The sequence below is a fragment of the Dipodomys merriami genome, unplaced genomic scaffold, assembly GCF_024711535.1.
Source record: "Dipodomys merriami isolate MVZ:Mamm:240054 unplaced genomic scaffold, mDipMer1.0.p SCAF_9, whole genome shotgun sequence".
Lineage (NCBI taxonomy): Eukaryota > Metazoa > Chordata > Mammalia > Rodentia > Heteromyidae > Dipodomys > Dipodomys merriami.
The window spans coordinates 48,707,476-48,732,198 of record NW_027206512.1 but is presented as its reverse complement, the minus strand read 5'-3'; the positions used below and the strand labels follow the sequence as shown (position 1 = coordinate 48,732,198).

At 36.5% G+C, this 24,723-nt stretch overlaps 1 protein-coding gene across 9 annotated transcripts in view; it reads left to right on the top strand.

Annotated features, from left to right (window-relative positions):
* Pcdh7 (protocadherin 7) overlaps positions 1 to 24,723 on the top strand; it is a 420,201-nt gene that overhangs the window by 7,868 nt on the left and 387,610 nt on the right. The window contains exon 2 of one of the 9 annotated variants that reach the window (XM_070012536.1): positions 1,351 to 1,808. The exons of the other annotated variants lie outside the window; for them this stretch is intronic. Coding sequence (XP_069868637.1) covers positions 1,351 to 1,386 — 36 coding nt within the window. The 3' untranslated portion in view covers positions 1,387 to 1,808. Of the gene's footprint in view, positions 1 to 1,350; positions 1,809 to 24,723 lie in introns of those variants that run through there. 9 annotated transcript variants of the gene reach the window in all.

Genomic DNA, 24,723 nt, shown 5'->3' with positions numbered 1-24,723 from the left:
GCAGTGTGTTTTGATAGTGACAGTAATCTGTTTCCATTTACTTTTGTGTTTATACCTATGGATTTGTCTACTAATATAGTTCTCCCTACAGTAGAATATAGTTCTTCTTTAGGATCCAGTCCTTATGTGTAAAATCACATCGGAATTTATAACTCAACATGCAGAGTGTAGAAAGAAATGAGGAATCCCTTCCCTCACCTGCTTGTGAAAGGTTGCAGTTAATGGTATACACAAGTAATTTAGTGTAGTAGAGAAACATGGGTTCAACAAGCTCAGTGACATAATTTTATTTTGTATATTCTCAATTAAAGTGTATTTTAATAGGCGAGAATACAAATACTGTATACATTATACATGAAAGGTTCTGTACATTCAACTCCAGCTCATCTTTTACCTTCTTTATCCATGTTGATAACCCCTTTTGGTTTCTAGGCTTCTTTGCCTTTCATAAACTGCGTTGTACATTTCATATTAGAAGTGTTCCTAATATACAATGAACAGTAAAATTTCCCCTGATCTTGTTTCCTAGTAAAGTTTTAGAGGAAGTGACCTAGTGTTATATTTCAGTTGGATGTATTTAGATCCCAAATTTATATGGCATAGTAATACCTACGGATTATTGAATTTATGAATTTCAGAAATAAAACTGTGCTACTTTTAATACTAACAGTAGTATGACAAAGTTATTGCTTGCCACAGCCATCCACACAATTAGACTTTTTGGCATTATTTTTAAAAGGCTGGGGAAAGAGTGTAGGTTACTTGCAAAATGTAGTATTTGTTCATTCTTGTTTAAGGTATGCGTAGCTAGTTTCTAGACTATGACAAGTTACCTGATTGACTTATGTACTTTAAAGACTGGATTGTTCTGTATAAAGAGTGAGCTTTTCATCTCTTGCTGTTTTCAAAGTGCTTACATGCTTCTCAGGTAGGGACTCTGTTATGGTACATGACACAGTGCTTAATTTAGCATTAATATTGTGGGAGAAATCACATTTCAAGAAGAATTGAGTTCAAACCACTAAAACTAATCTTAATTATCACTTCTGGTGAATTAATGTTGTTAAGACAGAAGAAAGGTTAATTTTCAGGAATTTAGTGATGTTTGTATCGAATGTTAATGCTGTTTACCAACAAGGAAACCATTAAAGCTTCCAAACAGGATTGTGCAGACAAGTTTAACTTATTCAACCCTAAGCATATTTACTACATACAAATATGCAATTCACAAATAAATGTTCGCTCACAAACTTCTGTAGCGGGTTGACTAAGCATAGGGTTATTGGGGGAAATTTTTATTCATCACACCTTTTTTTTCACCTGCATAAATCTTTATTTTCCTTTTTTCAGATGCGTCTACATCCACACATTACCGTGTTTGGCTGAATTCCACTCTTATATGATGCTCATTTTGCACCATACTCTGATGAACTAACTACCAGGACACCTGCTGGAACCTGCCCTTGGCCGTGGGGTGTCAGCCAATCACTGTTTGTTACACTTGCTGTGCATTTTGTTTCCTTTCTCCTATCAGGGAAAATAGTGGGAAAATAAACCTACAGAAGAAACAGTATTAATTTAGAAATTTGCTACTCGTGGGTATCCCAGTCACTCAGAATTCCATCCTCAAAGGGATGGTTAGCACCTTTTAGACAAGATAGTGAAATCGTTAGAGACAAATATACAAGTATATTTTAGCAATAATTTTTAAGACTGGCTTTCTGTGAACAAAGGAAAAATTAAATCTTATACATTTTTTGTCTTTAGTCCACTCAATAGAGACTTCAAATAAAATCTGAATTGATCAATATTTCCTGTGTCATGTAATCGAAGCTTTGCCAAGGCCAGTCAGCTAGTTCTGCCAAAGGAAACTATTGTGGTGTTTTCCCCATTATGTGTGTACACACATCTAAATGTTATCTTTTGTGTCCGTGTTTGTATTTACACTTGTAATATGCAAAGACTTGGGGCAGTATTTATAAAAGTATTTTCTGCAATACAATTTTGACAGTTTGGTTTTGTATTTATCAGAGACACTCACTACAATGGATTGATTTTTTTTCCTTAATCTTTTCTCTCTCTCTCTCTTTTAGAATTTACAAGATGTTTATTTGTGTTTTTTTATAAATTCCTTTAAAACATGAACACATTTTCAGGTAGATTTGATGAGGAGGATCAGATGGCTTCCAGTTTTGTGGACTGCATTCATAGGAAGGTTGTTCTGTTTGGTGTCAGATAATATAAATGAAAGCAGTTTTAAAACTTCAGTATGTTCTTGAGACAATGAGTGACATGGTTTTAGTTGTATTAACGATCTAGGTACCCCCTCCATTTTCATGTTTGTGTATTTATGTGTCTGTTATGTCATGTGTGTTAATGTCCCTAAATTAATGCACCGTATGTAAAATCTTATTTTATTAGATATTTACTATACCACCTCCACTATTAAAATTGTCTATAACTTTCAAAATATTAAGAATAAATTCTCAGTATTTTTTCCCTTCTTTGTGAATCATTGTCAATAATAGTAGCCCTTTTAGAAGCATAAGTAAAGGTTGCAAGAACATTGAAGTGCAAAGTGATGGGAAATACACTGTAAGCCATACAAATCCCTAACGTATACTTGAGCATTTTTATTCTATTAGCTGTTTATTTAATCTTGTGAAAGGGAAATTTTCTGAAGTATCATTGAGACTACAATGAAATTCCTGAGCAAAACATAATTACCTTCAACCTCTCATTTTCCTTTGAGCACAAGGACTTATAAAGCACAAAGCTTATAAAGAAGACCTGCCACTTTGTGCTCCTTGGAAATGCTTCTTTCCTCTCCCAAGTGGGAAACTTATTTTGATATACTTAAGGTGTAAATCCAGTGTAAAACAAATGACATGAAGCCAAATGCTGGTGGCTCACGCCTGTAATCTTAGCTACTGAGGAGGCTGAGATCTGAGGATTGCAGTTAGAAGCCAGCCCAGGAAGCAAAGTCCCTGTGAGACTATTGTCTCCAATTAACCATTCAAAAACCAGAAGTGGCACAGTGGTAAAGCACTAGTCGAGCAAAATAACTCAGGGACAGTGCCCAGGCTCTGAGTTCAAGCCCCATGACCAACAAAACAAAACAAAAAGAAAAGAAAAATTACATCAACTAAAACAAAAAGTCAGTGTTAGAATGAACAAAGTCTGAAAAGCCTGGATTCATTGAATTGAACCATGAATTCAGCCAATGCATCGAATAAATATTCTGGACTTTACAAACTCAGGTGGCAACACACTTTTGAATCATGAATCATTTTTATCAGGTCTCTATCACAAAGCGGAAGATGTGAATTAAAATTACAACATTCAGAGTAAGTAATATTTTGCAAATATTTGTTTCACTTAGGTTCTTGTCGATATGAATAACTGTATTCTTGGTTTTGATTCCTGTGTAAAGAATGTTATGTTGTGGAAACAGTTGGAAGTATCCGAAAATTCTACTCTAGCCTGGGGTGAGAAATTGTGACTATTATCTAGGATAATTAAAAAAATATAATAAAACAAAAATATTATTAGGTCTACAAGGGTTGCAGTTTATTGTTCAGTGAGGGAGCTTTAGTGAGGTGTGTGAAGAATTCACCAAGTCAGAAGAAACAGGGAAGCAAGACAGGAACGAAGCAGACATCATAGGCAGTGTCACCCTAATGGAGTTTGATAGGAATAGTGATTATAAGCACTAACATGTAGAGGGAATTGCTGCAGATGTTTGTTTTTGTTTTGTTTTGTTTTTTGGTCAGTCATGGGGCTAGAACTCTGGGCCTGGGCACTATCCCTGAGCTCTTCAGCATAAGGTGAATGCTCTACCACTTGAGCCACAGTGCCACTTCCTGTTTTCTGGTGGTTAATTGGAGATAAGAGTCTCATGGACTTTCATGCCTGAGCTGGCTTTGAAAGGTAAATCTCAGCCTCCTGAGTAGCTAGGATTACAGGCCTGAGCCACTGGTGCCTGGCTGGTGCTTTGTTTTATCATTTTAGTTCAGCTAGCTATTTTAAGTTGGAGTGGTTGGTTTCTAAAGGTTTTACAGAGGAGAGGTGTATGTTTATGTGCATGTGTGTATGTGTGTGTGTGCGTGTGTGCACACGTGTGTGCTTATAAAAATCTTTCCTAGAAATATATGGTTAAAACAGGACACAGGTAGAGTTCTGCTTGACTTAAGGCAGTTTCTGTAAAACAAAGCAGCCTTCCAGACAGACAAAATGGAATCTTCTACAAAAGGATTTGGTTAGGCTAGTTTGAGTTGGGGGTTTACACAGTTGAGTTGGGCCTTTTATGTACTAGAAAGCTGAATCAGTGTGAGCAACAACATACTTAGAGAATCATTTAACATTGTAAAGGCCTTTTTTTTTTTTTTTTTTTTTTAGAAATCTGTTACCAGTCTACCTGCTTTCTTTTGTTTTGCTATTGGATTTTTAAATCCTTGAACATAGGCACTTAAGTTCTATGACCAGGCACTAACTCCCACTTTCCTCCCATTCCCCACCTCTCAATTGTTGTTAATCAACCATCAACCTCAGGTCTTTGTTTAGTCTCCTTTGTAATTACTGAACTTAACCATTAAGGAGGTGTCTGTGGACAGAGTAGGCTTAAAACAAACCATCTATTGTCCTGTTTATTTTATCAGTTGTATATTTTATTCTAAATTAAAACTGCACTACCGATTTAAGGGGGATTGTGACTACACTAAAGTTGACTAGTTTATTGGCTAGTTTATTTGGAAGACTTCAGTCATTAGAGAATTTTTTCTTTTGATACAGGTGATAGCTACACTGGTCTCCTTAGGTATGCAAAGACTAATCAGAGTCTTTGCCCTCATGAAATTAAGGTTGAAGAGCAGCAATGGGATAGTTTATGTTTGCCTCCTGCCTTGTAAGTCTCAGAACAGTGATGCAAGTTTGGGTTCATTTGTCCCTCAGAACAAACTAGAAAAGAAGAGTCATATTATTATGTAAGATGAAGGTGGCAAAGTGATGAATGACTTTTCATAGCTGATGGAACTAGCTTTAAGAACTTCCTAACATATACAGGAAAAAAAATAAACAACAACAGGATTTGAGAATATTGGAAGCATTTGAAATGTGTGTGTGTGTTTGTTCCTTTTGGGTTTGGCTTTGGTTTTTGCACTTTGCTTTTCTTGGGACAATATCATTCTGTCATTTAGGCTGATCTTTCTGTCCCAGGCTGCTGAATTCAGAGCCAACAGGTTTATGCTTGTGAAGAAAGTTTCTTTCCAGATTTCCCTAGGCCACATCTCCCCAAAAGACAGAATTCAAAGGGAAGTTGTGTCATCAGAAAGCAATACATATTCCAACTCTTGTGGACAAATCTGCCAAAAAAAAATCCTAAAAAGAGGCTATGCTTTCAACTTTTTTTTTTTTTCAAATGTCACAAAATGTCCTAAAAATATTGTGGGTATATTTTAGAGAGTTGAATTATTTTTTAAAGCCATAAAAATTAGGCAAATGTATAACCCTAACTAATTTTAATTTTGAAGTTATCTGAGGAAGGAGCCAGAGATGCTTGAAGAGCTTTTGGGAGTCAGTCATTCTACAGTTTAATCTTGGTCTCTCTCTGGGGATAATTTTTAGCTGTAATTTTGCATCAGACTTTCCTTTGATGTGAGTAAAATTTTAACACATTCAATTTGTAGAGAAAAAAGAACGGATTTGCTCTATCTGTATTGCATAGTACAAGGTCTCTTGGGTAGAGATAAAATGAGTAGAACAATGCTCCTAAACTTTATAGATAAGATAATACAAAAATGCAGATGACAAAGGGATTCTTGAAGCTCAGAAGGATTACCACTAGTATTGTCTATCAGGGTGTTGCTAGTATCTAGACCAAGCCCGACTCATAGGAAACAGTCAGACATATTGGTTGAACAAATTAAATGAGGGTTTATTGGACTTTGGTGCTTAGGTAGCCTGTAAACCTATTTAAGTTTCATCTGGATTATGTTAGAGCCACTGTATATCCCTCTCTGGGGCCATCCTGTTCTTTTCTCTTGCTAGGTAGGTTTCTGTTTGTTGAGAGGCTCCTCTACTGATTGGGCTGGAGTCTGCAAGAAGCATGTCTTCAGTCTGTCTTCAGTACCAAATGAGCAATGTTCTTATTCCCCTTCCTTCCTCCCTACTGAGGTTAGGAACACCAACTTCTGACATAGTTAGAGGGGAGATGATGAAGAACCATGCAAACATATGGATTGTCAGTATTTTTCCAGAGATTCTTATGTGAGGAAAAAATAGATACATATACGCCCAAACACAAGCAAGAATCTCTGTATCTGTCAATTTATATATTCCTGCAGATATTATTCATTCGCTGTGCCAACTCATGTTCACTGATAAAAGTTTTTATTTTCATTCAGCCCCATGGCAAGCAGTCATTTTTAAAGGCAAACCTCTGGCATATCCATAAGGAGCAAAAATAAGGTGTGCTTGGTTTACTAAGGAAAGAGGGGCTATCTCCCCATTTAAAAGAAATGGCCAGTGAGGATTAAGCTAAAGATGTTTTACTAGAAAAGTCACTCCCAAGAACCTGGCCTATCTCAGCAGCTCCACCTAATAAACTTTAGTGCACCTAGGTGTGAATTGCTTTCAGCAAATCCTGAAGGTTATCAACATTCCAAAGTCAATAATCCTTAAGAAATGGAAATAGAGAAAGGGAGGGAAGCCTTCTGGGGCTAACCGAATTGACTACTCAGTTAAAGCACCCAGGGTCTCTAACTCCAATGGAGAGTGGGGCCAAAGGGGAGAAATTTAAATGTGGGACACAAAGGCCTATGAATTTTATATGCAGGCTCTGGAAGAAGTCATTAAATGTCTGGGCTTTGATGTGATTCTAAGATTAGAGGAGAAATGAAGTAATCTTTCCATTTAGATACATTATTTTATGTTGATTTGGCTTTTATTTCTGTCTAAAATACTCACTTCAAATTCATTGTCTCAATTTTCTGCACCTGGGGTTATGGTAGGAAAAGAACAAGAGAAAGGGTATAAAGAGAAAGAACAGAAGTTTCATGGCAGGATAAACACTTTGTCTTTTATTATTAGACTGGTATAATAAATATACTATGGTAACATTATCATCCAGTTAATTGCTGTCATAGTTTTGAGTTGAGACTTAATGAGGGATAATACCTTTTATTTTCACTATTGGGATCTTCAGAAGAATTTGACAAAAACCAGTGGATTCTTTACTACTGACTGCATTTAAAGGAGGCTCCAACTCTATTATGGTTGAGTGGAGGAGATATTTCAAGATTGGATATAAAATGTGTTTCATTTTATTGGCTCTAATATCTCAGTAAACTAAGAAGCAAAGGAATGGTATCTGTTTTTAATAAAGAATATTGTAGTTACTTCATAATACGGCACAACCTATTTTAAACAAATATACTAGCTACATGATTTCACTGTATAAATAATACAATAAATACTGATTTTCTTACCCCATCCTTAGAAAATACATTGTACAGTAGTGCTGTTCTACATTAGTTCTACATGAGTACTATAAAGCCTTTGACTCTCTTCCCTCCCTTGCCCTCCTCTCTCCTCTTTTCCTCTTTTCCTTCTCTTTTGGTCCCCTTCTTCTATTCTCTAATCCTGCTCTCCTCCCTCCCTTCCTTCCATGTTGTCTTTCCAGCTGTTCTCAGCATGATAAACTCAGGAGGGGACTCAAGTGCTCTAATGTTCCACTATAGAAATCCCACAAGCCTGATTTTTTTTTAATTTAGGATTTTAGTTTCTTTCTCAATTTTGATAGGAACTGGGACTAAGGAATTCGGAATAGGAGATTAAGTTACAAAAGTTCTATCCTCAAGCCCCCAAAATCTTAAGTTGTGCTTATAGGTCCACCCCCTAATAAGTTTCTGTATATACAAAAGAAAAAAAAGGCATGAAAATTTGAGCTGGATATGACAAAATGCAAAATTGGAGGCTGTGACTGATTGGCCCAAGTGACTTCCTACAAGGGCTTCAATGCTGAAGCTTCAGTAAGATCCCTGGCTGTGACTGCATTACAAAGTGGATGGGGGTGGGAGGGGAGGGAGAGGGGGAGGGGTGGGGTGGAGCCAAAAGAAACTATTTGGGACTTTTCAGAGTACTTTCATAACTGGAAATGGTATTGCTAGTTTTCCATGAAATTTTCTCAGCTATTCTAAAGTTATCTTTTTAGTTGAGGGTATTTGTTTATAAACTATATTTCTTATTAAAATGCTTTTTAAAAGTGGCCCCGTCATCTATTTGAACCTCTCCTAGTCTGTTGTGGGTCAAATTCAAAGGTACACAGATGCTGTATCAAGGTGTAGGCATGGGAGGCCCTCACAGGCGACAATGGACACTGACTAGTCTTAGGAAAGACATTAGTGCCATTACCTTTCCTTGGTGAAGGAGTAATAATGGTTTATGGCTACAAAGCAGGTAGCTTAGAAAGCTTATAATAGCATGGTAGCATCCTTTCTGACACTTTTTAAAAGGCCATTTTTGTTGTTGTTGTTATTGTTAGTCATGGGGCTTGAACTCAGGGCCTGAGTGCTGTCCCTAATCTCTTTAGCTCAAGGTGAGCGCTCTACCACTTGAGCCACAGTGCCACTTCTGGTTTTCTGGTGGGTAATTGGAGAGTTGCACATACTTTCCTGCCTGGGCTGGCTTTGAGTCATGATTCTCAGATCTAAGCCTACTGAGTAGCTAGGATTACAGGCTTGAGCTGCTAGCCCAGGCCAAACATAATTTTTTGAAGTCATGTCTTGCTGTCATGTAATCTTTCCTAAGAAGTTCCTTTGCTCACATCCAGGATGGAAAAGTTACTGCTTTCATCTACTGAGCTTCTTCTCTGTGCTAAGGACTTTGTTTTATTACAGCAGTGACTCCTTCATTATCCGTAGTCTTGCTGTCTTCAGGATGTCCATGTGGCAAAGGAAAGTGAATTAGACTTTCCTACTTCCTACTTTTTCCATACAAGACTCATTTAGCATTTTCTGAATAGCTGAGAACTTCTAGTAATACAGTAGTCCTGACATATAGATACATATGTGTCTTCTGTCAGTCTACTTATCATCTTTATGTATGACTTTGTTCTAGTCCATAATATCTGTCATGCATTCTCAGCATGTTTTGTAGGGTATGTATTAATTAATAGATATTACGTATATTAATAGAGAATCCCTATTGATTACTATCATACATTCAGTGCTTTAAACAATGGAAACCAATTTGTTTTTCTTAGCTCTGGAAGCTAGACCAAGGTGCAAATTTGATTTCCAATGAGGACTTTCTTCTTGGTTCATTGGCAGTAGTCCTCTCTCTGTGTCCTCATATGACCTTTACAATATGTTTGTGCAGAAAGAGAAAGTTCCGGTGCCCCTTTTCGTCTAAACACACTGGTCCTATCAGATTAGTGCCCTTACATTATGACCTCATTTAACTCTAAAGCCCTATCTCCAAGTACAGCCAGAGTGGAGATTAAGACTTCGGTCAGTGTACTTGGGTGAGCTCAATTTAATCCATGGTAGTCTATTCTTCATTTAAGCAAGGGCACATTGGACTTTGTCAATTTACTTAGTCTATGCATTGGTAAGAAGGAATATTTCCCTCATTTTTTTTTCCAGATGAGTTCTAAATGTGAGTTTACAAATGATGAAAGCCTGTTATACTTTCTATAGCATTTACCTATTTGTTTGTTTGTTGGTTGGTTGGTTGGTATGTCTTCAACTCCAGGCCTAGGCTGTGTCTCTGAACTTCTTTTTGCTCTAGCCTATCACTGTATACTTTGAGCCATAGCCATAGCTCAAAAACTATAGCTTTTGAGAAAAATATAGGAAACTATATGTATGTATGCATGCATGAACAAAAATTTTTAAAATTCATTTTTAGTTTATCACACCTGACATTTTGTACATATCATTGAACCTTTTCTTCGACTTGTAACTGTTATGGAAATTTGTAATATTAAGTAATATCTTAATTAGTCAGTTTTGCTAACCAGTAAAAGCATGTAAGCATATAAATACAGAATATGTATGTGCATAAACAGTCCAAAATTGTTCCACCAACGCAGGACAATATTCTGCTGTAGTCTTAAATAGCTAATACGATTTCAACATTAAAAATCCAAATGAGAAGATGTAGGAATGAAACAGAGAGGGAGTCAGTTGAAACACAAATGTAGAATTAATAATTCCTTCTTTCTGTAAGGATAGGCACTGGGGTTTTATACACAATAGTGTAATTGAGTGGACAGAAATCTAGTGAGTGGTTTTCTCATGGCAAATGGGAAAATCTCGGACTAGAACCAACACCTGTACTGGTGTGAGTGACTTCTCACTAATTATTGTTATGCCTGGTTGCACTTAATATTTCATCAGGTGGTAAATCTGGGACTGTGCCTTCTAATTTTCTTAATAAAACTAATTTGATTGATAGAATAGATAACAAATAACCTGGAACTCTGTCCAATATAAAGAGTACAATAAGATTATAGGGAGCAGTACAGGACACACTTACTCATCGAAGTCTAGAAGTGGAGCTTTCTCCATTTGGTCCTTTGGACAACAAGGCCTTCAACACATTTTGGTCAGTATCTCCAGGTGATGAAATGGCTGAACAGACTTTTCCTTAGAAGTATCTTTCAAAGTTTCCAGGTCTGATTTTACACTGTTGAACACAGGGGTCAACTTCAGATACAAAGAATGTTTCTCCTGAGGGCATTAGAAAAAGTGCTAGTCCTATACAGAAAATGTTCAGGTCAAGAACATGAACATTTACTTTGTTACATAAGCTTGTCTTTTTCTGTCAAGTTTTATTATTATTTTTGTTGTTGTTGGACATGGGGCTTGAACTTGGGGTCTGGGCACCCTCCCTGAGCATTTTGCTCAAGACTAGTGCATTAAGCACTAGTGCCATGAGCAGTAATGCTACAGTATCACTTCTGGTTTTCTGGGGGTCAATTGGAGTCTCAGCCTCCTGAGTAGCTAGAATTATAGGCATGAGCCACCAGCCTGCAGCTTCAAATTCTTACTTTTATGTGTTTATGTATATTCATAGCAACATATACACTGCCTCTGTGTGTGTGTGTTTAAAAATACATGTAGACAGCTATAATATAGTTAGCATTTCAAAAAGCAAATACTTGAGTTCTACAGGCCAGTTTATTCAAAGCCATGTTAGAAACACAGGAGGAATAGCAATAACAGAAATAGACAAAAATGTGTTCTAAGTTTTCATTTCATTGGGACAAATGTAAGTGATAATAGCTAAGCTTATACTGAATAGTGTAATTTGGGCACTGGTCATCATATTGTACATATATCCCACTCATTAAACAGGCATGAGCACCATGAGGTAGCGAGGACCATTGCCTTAAATGTGGAAAGTGTTGAGTAATGGAGTTAAGTAATTTCTCATAGCCTTGAAATTTGTAAGATGTTCAGTACCCACTGTCAAGCTGCAGAGACCATGTGCTCAGCTACCGTGCCTAAGTGCTGTCTGTATTAATTCCAACCAGTTCTGTCAGGATACGTGTAGATTTGCTTGCTCCTCTGGAAGCCTTAAGAGATACTTCAGCTGTGCTATTTTAACAACTCTTACAATTGTGTATCTTTTTTATTCTCTTTTTCATTCAATATTCACATACTATGTCATGTACATTATTAACTCAAGAAGAAATAATCTATTTTTTTGTGACTTATGTTATTAAAAATAGTATCCTTTATGTGGAGAATTATATTTTGCACAGATTTTTTGTTTGTTGGTTTTCTTTTCTTTTCTGGTGCCAGTGCTGGAGCTTGAATTCACGGCCTAGATGCTGTCCCTGACCTTTTTTGTTCAAGGCTAGTGCCACATGAGCCACAGCCCCACTTCCAGCATTTAGTGCTTACATAGAGTTAAGAGATTCATAACTTTTGTCCCTAGGCTGGCTTTGAGTCATGATCCTCAGGTCTCAGCCTCCTGAGAAGCTAGGATTACACAGGTGTGAGACACTCGAGTACTACTTAAACAGATATTTTTAAGCTGCTATGCATTATCTTTTACAAATAAGAAAAAATATTTTTTTCTCTTGAGTTTGTTATATATTTTCATCATTTCAAAGAATGTGAAATAAAGTAAATCTCTTTAAAAGCCTTTACTAACTTATTTTTGTTTTCTTGGAATTAAGTGTTCATCATTGAACGTTAAATTAGAATATGGCCTACACTAATCTCTCTGATCTGGAGGGGAAATACTCTAAAATTCCTACTAAATCCTTGAAATTGCAAATGATACCAAATCATCTCTATACTGTGTATTGTCCTTACACATACTACTATGGTTTGGATATGAAGTGTTCCCAGAAAAGGCTCATTTGTTGTAGGTGTTGTTATTCAGTGTGTTCAAGAGGTGACTGGATCATGAAGTTTTAACCTTATTTAACCGTATTTAAACGTATTAGTGAGAGGCGTGGCAACAAGGAGGAGGGGGCCTAGTTGGAGGAAGTCGATCACTGGAAGAGTGTCCTGGAATACATCTCATCCTCAAGCCTCTCCCTCTCTTCCTTCCTTTTGTGTCTTGTGCACCATGAGGTGAGCTACTTCGTCCTCCTTCCTACCAGGGTACTTGGCCTCACAATGGGCCCAGAAAGAACAGAATCCCCAAGGACTCAAATCACTGAATCCATGAGCCAAAATAAATAGTTTCTCACTGCAATTGTTTTCTCAAGTATGTTGTAAAGGTGTGAACAGTGCCTAACACACATACATTTCTGTGAGAGACAATAATTAGAGTGAGGCATAGAGAGATTGACGACAGCTAATCTTACCACAGAACAATCATAGCTATGTATTATAATAGAAGTTGTTTAAAAGGCAGGAATTGTTTATTTTGAGGGATTGTGTATATATTGCTTTAAGAGTGTTAGGGAATGTATGCATAAGTGGAACTATTGTTTATCACTCAGTAGCTTTTCTTCCTAAAGTATCAGTCCTCCTATCTCTGCTTTCTGAGTAGCTGGGATTATAGGCATGTGCCACCATGCCCTGCTTTGTTCTCTTTTATTCATATAAAATTATGTTTGTTGTTTTCATTTTGTAAGACATGTTTAATCAGCTAAAATGAAAAATGAATAGCATTAAAGCCTGTCTGAAATTGCTACTTTTGAGAACAATAACATATTAATTTTTGGATATGGCAATGTGATCTTAATATGTCAATGACAGGTTTTATTGTTGATTTTTTTTCAGATTTCCCAAAATATTCACCATTGAAGCAATGCTGGATTTCGTTGTACATTGTCTCTAGATGCTTGTAATATGAATTGATCTGAATAATTATTTTTTTTAGCAAGAAAATGACTGAATCAAATTTCCGAGGCTATTTTTCTTCAGTCCTTTTAAGCATTTACATAATAGATGATCAAATATTATATTGTTTAAAACATGTATATTATATTCATAATAGATGATCAAACAACTGATTGTTAAACAATGATGGATAATTAAAATTTTGGTCCCCATTGCAATTATTTTTCAATAACAAATTAAGAAATAATGGATTGATAAGGAGCTCATATAGTTTCCAGATCTCTCAGATTTTTGTAGGACATACTACACCACCTATTTATCATTCTACAAAACCAACCCCCAACTTAAAAGCAGCCAATTTAAAAGCACCAAAGTCTGGAAACTGATCAGTATTTGTTATTAGCCTTTAGCTACGGGGTTCATGAATATGTTCTGTGATGATTAGATCAGTAGAATGTAAACAAATTAGGGACCAGAACAAAGTTGGAGTGGGGAAACTTGTTCAATTTTGTGTCTGAAAGTGGACCATTACTTATAAAGCTATGAACTTCAGTAAAGATACCAGCACACATTCAGAGAGGATGGAAAGAAGTGAAAAGATAGAGGGACACAACATGTCTTGTTTAATGACATTTTAAGTACTTTATGGAATCTATTATTCACTCTATATTATTATTGCTCTTCACAGTGTTTCCCAGATGCACCTTGAGTTCTGTGTGTGTGTGTGTGTGTGTGTGTGTGTGTGTGTGTGTGTGTGTGTGAATTGTTTTCAGTCCGCAGTAATAAATGGTATGAACACTCCCCTTACACAGTGGGCAGCTGATACAAGTGTGTCATTATGAATTCTTGAGAAATCATAGCTATTACTCTTGATTTTTCTCTTGAGAAGTCAAATAATTATCACTAGAGCACATGGCAGGGTCTCCTAAGGGCAAAACTAGCATGCCACTGTTGTTTAGCTTGAAAGCTTAGTTTTGTGGTTTGCTTCTGACTTCAAATATGAACGATACTATTGTTTGCTAATCATTAGATGGAGGCCATTCTGTGTCACCCTGCAGGTAGTAAGATCGTGTCTGCATTTTGGGAAGGAAAATCAGACATAGTTTGAATGGGAATAAAAACTGACCTTAGATTACTGTTGTAATCTCTAGGTACGTATGTCTATATACATTATTCCACATATATCACAAGTGTTCAGTTGTTTATTTCAAGGAAACAGAGACTCCATGCAAAGAAAATTAGAATAATTTGTGTAAAGCTTAAATAAAAGAGATCTAGAAACATTTGTAGTTCTTAATTATTGTGTTGTACAGACTCCCATTCTAACTTGTGTTCAGTGTTGGCTACTGTGGTGCTTTAAAAGATATTATTGTTATGTTTCAATGTCTAGCATTCATAATAACGGAAAGCACTGCCTCTTGAACTGAGACTTTTGTTTTTGATGTCACTAACTATTATAAAGAAATGATTCATTACCATGTTTTGTTTAAGAAGAAACAGAAGCTGGGAGCTGGTTGGCTCACACCTGTAATCCTAGCTACTCAAGAGACTGAGATCTGAGGATTGCAGTTTGAAGCCTGTGTGGACAAAAAAGTCTATGAGGCTCTTATCTTCAATTAACCACCAGAGAACCAGGAGTGGTGCTGTAGCTCAAAGTGGTAGAGTCTAGCCCTGAGTTAAAAAGCCTAGTCAGGGACAGAGCCCCGAGTTCAAGCTCATGACTGACAGAAAACAAACAACAAACAAACACAAAACCTGAAATACAGAAAGACACTGGTTTCTAACACTAAACACTATGTGTTTGTTTTAGTGGGTACAATCCTGGCTGGAAAGCAGATTCAGATTCTTCAAGAGTATTCCTAATATCTGATGTTTAAGAAACCACTAATCTTGTCTCTATATCTTTTCTTGTACTAATTCATCTAATATTATATGGAAAGTGTAAGAAACTATGAATGCCTTTGGATGTTGACTAATATGATTCCTTCAGGAGGATAGGGGGAGGTTAAATAAAAATAAAGCAAAGTTGCCTAAAGCCATACTAAAAGTTTTACTCTAGAAAAATCACATATTTTTTAAAAACAATTTTTATTGAGATTAAGTGATTACATAAGTTTCACAGTATTATGGAAGAGTGATACAAACACATTTTAAGGCAAATTGTCATTATCATGGTCTATAAAGTTTGTGAATTCTATGAGCTGTGACAATACAGCTATTTCTTCCCCATCAGGTGATATTTACATTTCTTTCCTTTGGCTTAGTGTTAGCTGCTCCCTCTTTCTCCCTCATTTCCTCCCTCCCATCTTTGCCCTTGAGTTGCTTAGTTCATTTTCATCAATGTCCAGTGCAGCTGATGGGCCCCTCTCTTGTATATTTTCCCCTTTCCCTCTGATTCTATGTCCTCCTCCTAGCTTCCCTCAGATGTGCGCATTCACACACACACACACACACACACACACACACACACACACATATCATATCATATCATATCTGTGGTCAAGAACATGGAGTCATTTAGCAATGGTATGACAAAAGGAGAAAAATTACGTATTTTTAAAAAGAATATCTTGTTACTAAAAATAGAGTTACCACATTTTTTGCTAGCACTCATCTGTGAAAGAAAATTGAAGGCATTATTTTATCACTCTGGGAAAATGCTGAAATGTCTTGTTGAAGAAAGGAGAAAAAATATGCTTCAGAACTAGAAAGGAAAGTCTCAATTTGCAAAAGGGGGGAAAATCAAGGATTTTGCTCCAGGATCCAAAAAAAAAAGTTTGGCGTATGTCTTTTTTATTTTTATATCACTTAAGCTGGTTTCTTGCTGGGCTTTATATTGAATAATTGAAAAAAAATTGGGTAGGGGAGGGACTTTTTCATCAAAGGCAAAAGGATAGTAAGAAATAAAAGTGCTAAGGGAATATAGATAGAGAGTTGTATCTTTCTACACTTTCATGATTGCCTACATTTCCTCCTAACTTATACTTGAAAAGCTCTAAAAAAAAAATATCAGGCCCTGAGGAAAACGCTGGAGAATAAAACCTAACATCCAATGTTCTTTTACCTCCAATCGCCGCCTGCCTCCCTTCTTTCTGTCTCTAACATACACATTATCACCACTTCCCCACAAGGCAAGAGCAGCTCAAACTACCTTATGCTTTCAGTCATATGTTTGTATATCTTTTTTCAAGGCCATAATTTGTAGTTGTGCCTTTTAACAATTGTGTGTGTGTGTGTGTGTGTGTGTGTGTGTAAGTGCGTGGCAGTCCTGGGGCTTGAACTCAGGTCACTGTTCCTGAGTTTTTCTCTCAAGGCTGAGGCTAAGACCCACAGCTCTACTTCTGGCTTTTTGTTGGCTAATTGGAGGTAGAGTCGCATAGACTTTCTTGCTCAGGCTGGCTTTGAACTGTGGTACTCAAATCTCAGCCTCTTGAGTAGCTGTGATTAGGCATAAGCCCCTGACTCTGGGATAACAATGGTTTTTAAAATTATTTTCTTCAAATAGTTGCACAGTTTTTGTTTGTTTGTTTGTTTGTTTTTACCAGTTCTGGGGCTTGAACTCAGGATCTGAGCAATGACCCTGATCTGTTTGTTCAAAGCTATCACTCTACCACTTAAACCACATTTCCACTTCAAGCTTTTGCTGGTTAATTGGAGATAAAGTGACACTTTCTTTCCTGGGCTTCAAATGGTGGTTTTCCATCCCCAGATCTAAGCCTCCTGAGGGGCTAGGATTTTATGTGTGTGTGTGTGTGTGTGTGTGTGTGTGTGTGTGTGTGTGTGTGTGTGTGTGTGTGTGTGTGTGTGTGTGTGTACATATATACATATGTATAGACATATAGATATATATGTGTCTCTATATACATATATAGATGTACACATACATATGTATAGACATATACATACATTTATATGCATATATAGATATATACACAAGTATATATACACACATTTATATTTGAAAGAAAGACAAAACCAAAGAAAGCTAAAACAAAGAAAAGCAAAAAAAAAAAAAAAGAATCAGTTTGGTGAACATTGAAAATTTGAGGGCCTATTGGCCTTTTTGAAAGCTACTTTCAGAAAAAGGTCTGATTAACTCTCAGTAGATTTTAAGTTGGTAAGAAAGATTGGTAACATAATGTCTTTAGCAACGTGGGAATTCTGTACTTCTTGAAAGACATTGGGTTGCTGGCGATCTGTATCTCCCTTGACTCCTTCGGCTCCTCCAGCAGTCAGTTTATGATTGTCTACAGCTTTGCTCTTTTCTTTCCCCTGTGGTATTCTGGAAGTTTCCACTTGCCCCATCTTCATTTTTCCCGCCAAGCAGGCTGTTTTCTTTCTGTTTCACTGTCTCAGAGGAGTCAGAAGTCAGTATCAAATCAGCCAAGTGATAAGAATATTTTAAACACTGAATGTTTTTACAACTTCAGTATCTCAGCTGCATTGGGAAAAAAAAATCCCACATTCATGACTAACAAGTTGGGATTTTTTTTCAAAGTAATAAGATTCTAGTATTGCTTGATCACATGCATTAGTAAAACAGAGGTAAAATTCAAGTTTTGCCTAATCTGTGTCCCATTAACATCCATAATTCTAATTCGGATAGGACCTAAAATGAACTTCAATAATGTTGCCTGCATTTGGTGTCTACATGTGTGTTGTGCTTTCATATATACTTTCATATAGCTGTTATTTTTGTTTGTTTTTGTTTTCAAGGCAGTATTTAGCTTAATAATCTCTGCTAGCCTCAAATTCACTATCCTCTTATCTCAGCCTTTATCTGCTGGAATTAGCTCTTTTGAAGTAGGAATATAAAACAGGAGCTTCTCTTCTGGAGAAAGTATTATACAGGAGTGATAACGTCTTATGGCAAGGATTATATAGGAATTGTTTATTCCCCAGAGAAAGACTTAATTCCCAGGAAGGCTGACACTTGACAGTTGCCTCTCAAAGAAATTACACTATGGCTTTGATTTCTTTCTTCTTTATAAACTCTACATCACTATTTCAAGCTTGGACACGGTATACCAAATAAAGCTGAGTGTGTGTGTGTGTGTGTGTGTGTGTGTGTGTGTGTGTGTGTGTGTGTGTGTGTATTTCCCCTAGCAACCTCTATGACATTTCAACAATCATTACTTTTATGGATTTTAATGGATTTTGTTCTGTCTTCATATTAGAAGCAATTAATGAGCAAATCAGTTAACTTCATTGCATATTAGTGATCTTGTGATTGTGGCCAAAACTTAACTCTTTCACTATTACTGTTCTAAACAAAATGTTTTCATTTGGCTCCAGATGAGTTAGTTATTCTACATGTCAAAGCACATGTAAGTGGTAACTATTATTTCCATTGAAGAGACTGAAGGAAAGAGATAGATTATGGGGGGAATTCTAGGGAGGAAATTACAGCAGATGTATGTAGATACTTTTCAATCATAGCAGCATTCCTGCCCTCTTTCCAACTTCCCAAGGCACTTTCTTTGAGGACTATAGCAATTCACCTGACCACAAGTTGTCTTGTCCTAAAGGTAGTAATGCATCTAATATTTTTATGCCACGTGTTTTTAATGCATGTATTCTAGAAAAAGTGATAGCCCTGAGATATCCAGAAAAAATAATTAGAAGGACTTTTTCCAAAAATATTTTTACTTAATTTAGGTGCTTTCCAAGTTTTATAATGCTCTCTTTTTCTTTTCTTTTTTAATCTGAGCACTTTTCATGTGTTCTATTAACACTGTTACTTGCCTTCAGATAATCCTGCTTGAATGACTGGTTGATGACAGCTTTTAAGATAGTGCCTAAGTTACATTTTTCTTCAGTGAAGATTCTAGAAAAACAGTGCCCTGATCTGAGACTTCCTAATGAACAACTTACATGAGACATTTTTCAGAATATTGGGAAAAATACTTAAGGCGGAGCAACCCTAGTTATATTTGTCCCATTCTTCTTGGTCTCTTGGTACCGGCTCTTAAAATGGTAACTGATGATAAACCTTTGGTTTTCAGTTCAAGTGGAAATTAAGTTCTCTTTATTTAGTGCTCATGTCACCTGGTATCAAGTTATCCAGTTCATTTGATATATGAGTGTATACACACACACACATATATATATATATATGTAATCTTTTGAAAAGATATTTTTAATCCTAGAGTAATTAGGATAATAGAATCTACTCTACCCCAGGAAATAAGAGAGGTTAATTACTCTGGCCTAGATGATAGCAACACTCTCTCTCTTCTATCATTTCTGAAACATACTAAAAAAACCTAGGCAGAAAGACTTTATTAAAAATTATCCTGTAGCCTAAACACAAAAGATGGTAAATAGAGACCCTAAAAGGAGGCTCCAGAGGGAAGGGATGAAGCAGGTGGCTTTCCTAGGAATTACCTTTGTTGAAAGGCCATGTGAGGAGAAAACAGAGGAGGAGGTACTCTGCAAATACACATCTTAGCACAGTTGGCCATTGCAATTCTCCCCTTAATATTTTGGCATTTCAGTTTCCTAGTGTATCATTCTGCCAACTTCTCCAGTCTCCTGAGATCCTATTTTCAGTAACTGTTCTTGAAATTTGTCCCATTTGCTTCCTGCAAATCTTTGCAAGATCTCTGTGTAATTCTCTCAGGGTAACAGTATGAGCTTACACATTGACTTGGCTATTCTTCTGAGAGTACACATACACCTGGTGAGTATTAATGGTTTCATACGTGAACATTAGTGATGACGACTTGTTGGAGTTGGAAACTGAGTAGTTGCAAACAAATGTCCCCTAGTAATGGTGACTTTAACTAAGTCTGACTGATGGAAAATAAAACATTTCCTTTCACTCCGTTCAGTCGTTGTTTCGTTGCTTTTCATTTTTCAAGTTTTCAGTTTTATAGTTTAGTTAAACCATAGCTAGATGTTTGTTTCACTGGGCTATCCCCACATGAGAATTTCATAATCTAGGTCATTTGTATCACTGGGTCATTTATAGTACTGGCACCATGGTGCATTCTTTCATGAATTAGAATAGAGTAGCATCATTAGTCATGTGAACAAAATACACTGTATTTTGGTGATTTTTAAATTATGATTATACATGAAAATGTATAATGCAGCTTTTGAAGAGCTACTGGCTGAAACAAAGAATGTAATGCTAAATTAAAAATTTTTTTGTCAGTTGTGGGGCCTGATCTCTGGGCCTAGGCACTGTCCCTCAGCTCTTCAGCTCAAGGCTAGTGCTCTACTACTTCCAACTTTTTCTGCTTATGAATATAAGGCAAGTACTCTACCACTGAGCCACCTTCCCAGCTAAAATGTTTTTGTATGCTTTATGTAAAAAGAACATTGAACTGCAGCTCAGCAAATGGGACTGCTCTGGTACCATGTAATCAAGAGATGCTAATGTATAACATCTGTGATATTAGTTAACACATGTAACCCTCATTTTACAAGTGTTGTCCAGGTCTGGCTTTAGATTTGTGTTAATTCTCTATTGAACCTATAGATTCTAATTTGTTACAACAAATTAGAATGAATGAACATAGTGGCTTATAACAACAAGCATTTATTTTTTACAGCTCTGAGAGTTAAAAATCAGAAATGGGCTTCACTAGGTTAAAAATCAGTGTGTTGGAAGGATTTGCTTTTTTTCTGGAAGGCTAAGTAGAAAATCTGTTTTCTTGCCTATTCTAGCTTCTAGACATTGCTTACATTCCTTAGATGTTGACACGCTTCCAGACAAAGACAGTATTCAATGGTAGAGCCTTTTTATCTCCTTATCCCTTTGCTTTCTTACCCATTTGAGGAAAGTTTGACCACATGGAACCTGACTGGATAATTCAGACAAATCACCTTAGTTTAAGACCAGTTGACTAGAAAGATTCATTCCATCTGAGCTATTAATGCCTCTTTGCCATGTAAGATAACATAAAGAAATTCACTAGATTAGGATCAGTGAACATCTTGTAAGAGACAAGATTCTATAGGTCTGGGATACATGTTGAAAAATAAAATAATTCATTTATTTTTCTCAGTTGTGAGGCTTGAACTCTGGGCCTGGTCGCTGTCCCTGAACTCTTCAGCTCAAGGCGAGTGCTCTACCACTTGAGCCACAGTGCCACTTTTAGTTTTATGGTGGCTTAGGGAGATAAGAGTCTCACGGACTTTCCTGTCCAAGCTGGCTTTGAATGGCGATCCTCAGATCTCAGCCTACTGAGTAGCTAGGATTATAGGTGTGAGCCACCGGTGCCTGGCTAACATTTCATTTTGTAATCAACAAATAAATGTCTTATCATTACCACAACTATATATTAGTTATTGCTCAAAATCATTATTTGTGTTTTAAGTTTTGAAATAGAAAAAATTGGAGTATTTTTTCCTGTAAAATGAAATATTTCTTCTGATACACAAAGTCCTCATATATTTTGAGATCATTCATTAGATTTCCAATTTTGGAGATTTATGCTTAGAAACTTTTATGAATTATTCAAGTTACCAAGCATGTCTTATCTATAAAGTGTATGCTGTTATGTATACGCTGAAGAAATTACACAATGAACATTTTCAAGATCAGTTTGCAGGCAGCAAAGGAAAATTATATCTAGCTCTAGTCATAATTCCTCATTTTACACTTACCATGTGTCCTTATTTATTATTGAAAGAACCTAGATTATAGCTAGATGCATCAATCAATAGAGGAAATATATTACAACTTAGGGATCATTCAGTCATAGCTTTCTCAAACACATTCAATTTACTTCTATACATATTTTCTTTGGAGATAATGAAGCATCTTAAAGATTCCTCCAAAAAGGAGAGGGGGAAAACAATTAGAAAAAGCAATTCTGATTGGAGACAAAATATTTGTTCTTACCTGATCTCATCAGCTCTTGCCCCATGAGATTTAGATTCCATGCTTTTCTGCTTTGACTTTGAACATCTCAGGGAAAAACACGTGTTGTCTGATATCACTTCATTTCTTAACGTCTGATCACAGTGTGAGACTCCTTGCCTGGGTGAGCAAATTTCAATCTGTGTTTTCTGCTTGGTCTTGGTGGCAGGCTAAGGGGAAGAAGGATATAGAATCAATCTCTGGAACTCTGAAATGTATTAAGCATCTCTCTTGATATAACACAAAATGATCAAATACATGAGCGTGCCTGGAGTTACTCTATTTTTCTGTTTTGATTCTCAAGAACGTTTTTTTTTTCTCTCTCTCTCTTTTTTGGTAGAAGTTGTTCAGAATACATTATCTTTGAAGAGAATTTCAATTGTCAATAAAACAAGCCTGAAACATTGTTCCTCTACTGGGAAGAAAAAGAGATAATAGATGGCTTTACTCTACCACGCACATTCCACATAATGCCCAGAAAACTCCACCATGACTTTTGTACTCCATGTACATCCCGTTAGCTCTACCAGGGATCACTAGCATCAAGCAAGGGAAATAGTAACGTAAGGTCCTGTAGTGCAATATGTGCCTTATGAGCACATATTGCAATGAGAATTCTATTATTACTTGGGTTTACCTGTATATCTTTCTCCAGTAGACTTTTTAAGCACCAAATTGTTTTGCTATTATCTACCAGTTTCATTTTCCCATTTATAAAAGGGATTCTGATAATAACTTCAGAGTTCTGCAGTTCAAGTGAGAATAAATAGGTGAAAATACTTTATAAGTTGTAAATTGCTATACAGATTCTATTTATAGCATTTCCATTTACAGCACAGGTGCTAGGAGCGCCGCTAGTAGCTTACAGAGCACAAGTCATAACCTGGTAACACCAAGTTATTCTACATCTAATGTCAATAACGCCAGCATTTCAAGACCTTGTCCTGTAGTGAGTATTCTGCTACTTTGTTCTCTCACCAGGATGAAGGTGTCAGTTCGGGAGGATTTGATAGGTTGAGAAGAAGCATTTGAAGAGGGGTGTTCAAAGAGGCTCTGTAGGATTAGTTTCAGGAAATAAAGAATATGTTTCTTCTTCTTTTTTTAAATGTAGGCCAGGAATAGCATATTGGCCGAACCAGTGCTAAGGCAAAGGACAAGGGACTTTGTGAAATTCACTCATATTGGTTGGCTTCTTGGGCACAGAATTTGATCATGATAGGTAAGGCTGAGAACAGAAGGAGTGGGGGAAAGGGATGCTATCTCAGCTCCATCATGAATCGCTTTTCAAATTAATTTTCAGTTCTGAGAGTCTCTATTGAAATGATGCCGTAGATAGGATAATTTATACATAGAAGGAAAAATGAACCACAAGTATGGAATTGTAGCAGAAACTTTTTAGAAATACAGCTGTAACTTCTTTCCCAAAGACACATTTCATTTTCTTATCATAATAGAACAGACCAGGCACCTGCTTTTAGTTTTTAGTTTTTTGGGTTTTTTTGGTAATCAAAGTCATGACATGTTGATCCACTGATTTGCCAGTTCCTGAAAGCATGTCCTATGTAAAATCTTCATCCAGCACTCAAAAAATGTGTGTGTATTTTGAAGCAGAAGACAGCCACATCGACAATACTTGCGACATTTGGAAAATTTTCTGTGGAGATCTATGGTCAAGAAGGAAATTGCAATTTTTCAGATACTGTAGAAAGGTCTTGAAGGAGAGGTGAATCATTCAGGATAGACAAGAACTTTCAGATCAGAAAACAGAACAATTGTAGCAATACAGAGACTCCTGTGTGTTGGAGCAGAAATGGCATATACATAGCAATCCTCACCATTAAAAAAATAATAATGCGGGGTTTCTATATCCACGCACTTTGTGGGGTCATATTCAGATACCCCAAACTGCACTTTCAAAGTATTAATGGACCAGTCATGCTAAGAATGTGCAAAGTGACTGAATTGAAGGCTGTGTTTCCAACGACTACAGTCCAATATGCTTCCAGTCATTCAGAATTTTTTTTAAATTAAAATCTGTAACCATAGCTACTCAGCAGGCTGAGATCTGAGGATTGAGGTTCAAAGCCAGTCCAGGCAGGAAAGTCCATGAGACTGTTATCTTCAATAAACCACCAGAAAACTGGAAGTGGCCCTGTGGCTCAAATGGTAGAGCACTTGCCTTGAGCAGAAGAGCTGAGGGTCAGCGCCCAGGCCCAGAGTTCAAGCCCCATGACTGGCAAAAACTAAAAATAAAATAAAATCTTTCAAAATAATATCATAGGATTGATTCTGCACAGATCCTGTAGTCTGAGTGAGCTTACATTACTGAAAACTTTGCAGGGACTTTGGTGTTTCAACGAGATAGTATTTAGTACATATCCTTTGCTAGCATTTTCTGATTAGAATGGTGGAGAAGGATCAAAGATCTCAGAATATATAATAATCCTCTTCACAACTATAAACAATGTTCACACATGCTGAAAAAATATGTCAGTATCATTTAGGAAGTTGTGAAATGATCATAGTTTAGGAGCATATTTGGAA